The 3,964-nt window shown below is 50.3% G+C and overlaps 1 protein-coding gene across 1 annotated transcript in view; it reads left to right on the top strand.

The window, feature by feature from the left end:
• LOC128622956 (thyrotropin-releasing hormone-degrading ectoenzyme-like) overlaps window positions 1-1,857 on the top strand; it is a 63,872-nt gene extending 62,015 nt beyond the window's left edge. The window contains 4 exon segments of the mRNA XM_053649729.1: window positions 1-133; window positions 696-836; window positions 971-1,052; window positions 1,488-1,857. The exon segment at window positions 1-133 is cut by the window's left edge and continues 35 nt beyond it. Coding sequence (XP_053505704.1) covers window positions 1-133; window positions 696-836; window positions 971-1,052; window positions 1,488-1,634 — 503 coding nt within the window. The 3' untranslated portion in view covers window positions 1,635-1,857.
• Window positions 1,858-3,964: the final 2,107 nt, after the last annotated feature.

Below are 3,964 nucleotides of genomic sequence, written 5' to 3'. Positions count from 1 at the left end.
CGGGCGTGTCTCTGATGGACGAGGACGTGTGGGACTTCATGTGGATGAAGTTTCAGTCCTCCAGCGCCGTCTCGGAGAAGAAGGTCCTGCTGGAGGCCCTGACCTGCAGCGACAACACCTTCCTGCTCCACAGGTTCTTATTCCTCCTCTCACCTCTCATCATGACGTCACGCCTTCCCCGAGCTCCTGCTTCGCTCCAGAGGAACAGACGCCAGGATCTGACTTCACACACACACACACACACACACACACACACACACAGATTTTTCATTTTAAATAAAGAACTCGGATCAGGATTAGCGAGAAGCTACACGGAATATTAACAGGACGTCTGTTTGAAGTCTTCAGGCTGTTAGCGCGTGCACGTTCTTCCGGTGAAACTCAATCCGCACGTGTAAACGGACGAGAAACGTTTCATACGTGTGTAGAAGTGAATAATCTCACTCCATCACACGCAGCAGAGTCGAGCGGGAAGTGAGAACAGCGTTAGCGGTTAGCGTGAGGATTCAGTCGAGTAAACGGAGGTGATGACGTGCTGTTCCGAGCGTCACACAGCTGGAAGGAGAACAGGAAGCAGTCTATTGACTGTGTAGAGAAAGAAAAAGAGTAGCGCGTGCGTGCGTGCATGTGTGTGTGTGTGTGTGTGTGTGTAGGTGTTTATCTGCTCCCGAATTGTTTGCACACGTTTTTTCCAGACTGCTGAACGCGTCTCTAAACTCGGACCTGGTGCCGGATCAAGACGTGATCGACGTCATCGTCCACGTCGGCCGCAACCCACACGCACGCCATTTAGCCTGGAGATATTTCAGGGAGAAGTGGGACGAGCTGAACTCCAGGTGTGTGTGAGTGTGTGAGTGTGTGAGTGTGTGAGTGTGTGTGTGTTTGTGTGTTTGTGTGTGTGTGTGTGTGTGTGTGTGTGTGTGTGTGTGTGTGTGTGAGCGTTATCGTGACTGACTCTCCTCCTGTACAGGTTCGGCGAGGCTTTATTTCTAAACTCCAAATTAATCAGCGGAGTGACGGAGTTCCTCAACACGCAGAGAGAACTCGATGAGGTGAGGATGGAGCTAAAACACACACACACACACACACACACACACACACACACTTGTATCACAGCTAGCAGCTAACAGTTACCTCTCCGAGCTTTAAATCTGTTTCACGTTTCCTCAGAGGGACGATCTCACGTCACCTTTCACACGTTTTCTATTCAGCGCTAACGGAAGACAGGAAATGGCTTTGCGGTTAAAGCGCTAACGCTAAAACAGTCACACACACACACACACACACACACACACACACACACGCGCGTGATACGGCGTGGAGGCCGAGGCCACGTTTCCGTTCACGTCTCGTTCTTCTCTCAGCACGTCTGAACGGTCGTGTCACTGACCCTCAGGGGAAACGAAGCTGAAGGACGTAAGGTGTTTTTCGGGATGTTGTGGAAATGAGCCGAGACTCTTCCTTTCCTCCTTTTTTTCTGTCCTCAGCTGAAGGACTTCCTCCAGACGAGCGCCGCTGGAGCTTCCGCGTCTGCGTTCTCCCGAGCGCTGGAGGTCGTCCGGGCCAACGTGAAATGGCACCAGCTTTACAGAGAGCGCTTCTTCCAGTGGCTGAGGAAATCCAGCGACGGATAAAGATCCAGCTGCTGCTGACGTCTCGGCGTGGAGCCTCCGTCACACGTTTATCCTTCACCCATTAACCAGGAGAGCGGAGAAGAGCAACGAGAGCAGACGCCATTTTACACCCCGAACATCTGGAAACACGGTGCCTTCTGTTTCCTTCCTAGAAGGAGGAGGAGGAAGTGGACAGGACTTGCATGATGCTTATTATCTCTACTCTCCTTCAGCTGTTTTCTGGGGGGGGGGGGGGGGGTTTGTTTAAATGCATGAAGGACACGAGTGAAAGGGTTTCTTCACCGCGCAGAAAGCAGCAGGAGGAGAGCAGGGTGTGGCCGTGTGGCCGTCGGTGTATAAAGCGGTTGTGTTTTGTAACGGAATGTGTCGTCGGTTCTGTCTCTCAGTGACAAGGGATTTACTGTATGTCGAGAAGAAAATGTGTTTCGTGAACGCTGCTATACCAGGGCTGGTTGTCACGGAGACGGATCAGAACAAGCTCCAGATATTTGTCAGAGGATGAAGGATGTGTACAAAAATTCCTGGCTGAAAATGTAAACATCACGCAGATAAAACTCTTCTCAACGGCCGGAAGTTGATCGTTTTCCTACAGCCGCACGTGCCCGAGTGTGTTATTCCTCTTTTGTTTATTAAAGTTCAACACGTTGTACGTTTTTATCCATTCATACAAGTATAGTTCGATCTTTCGTCATAAACATCCGTTCTCTCGTTTTTTTTTCTTTCTCTTCCTCTAAGTACACACAGAGGAGCAGAAGCGTGAACTTCAAGTTGCAGCGTTACCTTCAAAGCGCTGAAACTGGAGACTCCTTCCGTATACGTTAAATATTTGACAGAAAACGGCACCGTATCAACGCTGTTGCTATAGAAACCATGACGCATTAATATAACGAGCGCTTTAATGTAAACTGTCAGAGCTGCTGTTGTAGAAAACTAAACAAAAAAAAAAATCAACGCCTTCTGACCAATCAGAATCCAGAATGCAGCAGCGGAGTGCTAATTCTTTTGGCTCGGTGCTGATCGGTGGTTCCCGTGAGGCCTTGGCGTTCAAGCTGTTCACTTATACACAAAAATACTTCTTCATTTTTAAAAAAAATGTTTTGTGTGGCAAAACAGGAAGTAACGAGACAGCTTGAACCGGTCACATGACTCGAGCGCTGTTATGACTGGGTCCGAGATCTGCCTTTAATTTGTACCGTGTTGACAAAATGAGACAAAAAAGCTTCTGTGATCTTGAGGAAATAAACTCCTTTCTGTCGTAACACCGCTGCTTCCTGTGGATCTTCTCAAGCTGTAACATTATTATCCGGAACAAATGGTTTACAAAAATGTTTATATTTACTATTAATTCAGTTAATGGTACAATTTTCCCACGTTCTTAGATTGCCAGTCTGAGGTTAAGCTAATTAACCAGGTGCACACTGATGACATCAGACATCCAGGGGCGATACTAGGGACTACAGAGACCTTTACATGTGGTTCAGGGGTTTCCTCTGGGTTCCCCGGTTTCCTTCCCCAGTCCAAAGACATGCATTGTATGCTGATTGGCATTTCCAAATTGTCCGTAGTGTGTGAATGTGTGTGTGATTGTGCACTGCGATGGGTTGGCACCCTGTCCAAGGTGTCCCCTGAGTTCCCAGGGTGCATCGAGTTCCCTGGGATAGGCTCCAGGCTCCCTGCGACCCTGTGTAGGAAAAGCAGATGGATGGATGGGTGGGTGAGTGGGTGAGTGGGTGGGTGGGTGGATGGATGGATGGATGGGTGGGTGTATGGATGGATGGGTGTATGGATGGGTGGGTGGATGGATGGATGGGTTGGGTGGATGGGTTGGGTGGGTGGGTGGATGGATGGATGGATGGATGGATTGGGTGGGTGGATGGGTTGGGTGGGTGGGTGTATGGATGGATTGGTGAGTGGGTGGGTGGGTGGATGGATGGATGGATGGATTGGTGAGTGGGTGGGTGGGTGGATGGATGGATGGATGGATTGGGAGGATGGGTTGGGTGGGTGGATGGATGGATTGGGTGGATGGGTTGGGTGGGTGGGTGTATGGATGGATGGGTGAGTGGGTGGATGGTTGGGTGGATGGGTGAGTGGGTGGATGGGTTGGGTGGGTGGGTGGGTGGATGGATGGATGGATTGGTTGGGTGGGTGGGTGTATGGATGGATGGATGGGTGAGTGGGTGGATGGTTGGGTGGATGGATGGATGGATGGATTGGGTGGATGGGTGAGTGGGTGGATGGGTTGGGTGGGTGGGTGAGTGGGTGGATGGGTTGGGTGGGTGGGTGGATGGATGGATGGAGTGTATGGATGGATGGATGGATGGATGGAT

This window comes from Ictalurus furcatus, chromosome 19 (genome assembly GCF_023375685.1).
Source record: "Ictalurus furcatus strain D&B chromosome 19, Billie_1.0, whole genome shotgun sequence".
NCBI classification, from domain to species: Eukaryota; Metazoa; Chordata; class Actinopteri; order Siluriformes; family Ictaluridae; genus Ictalurus; species Ictalurus furcatus.
This window is presented reverse-complemented; position numbering and strand designations above follow the sequence as displayed.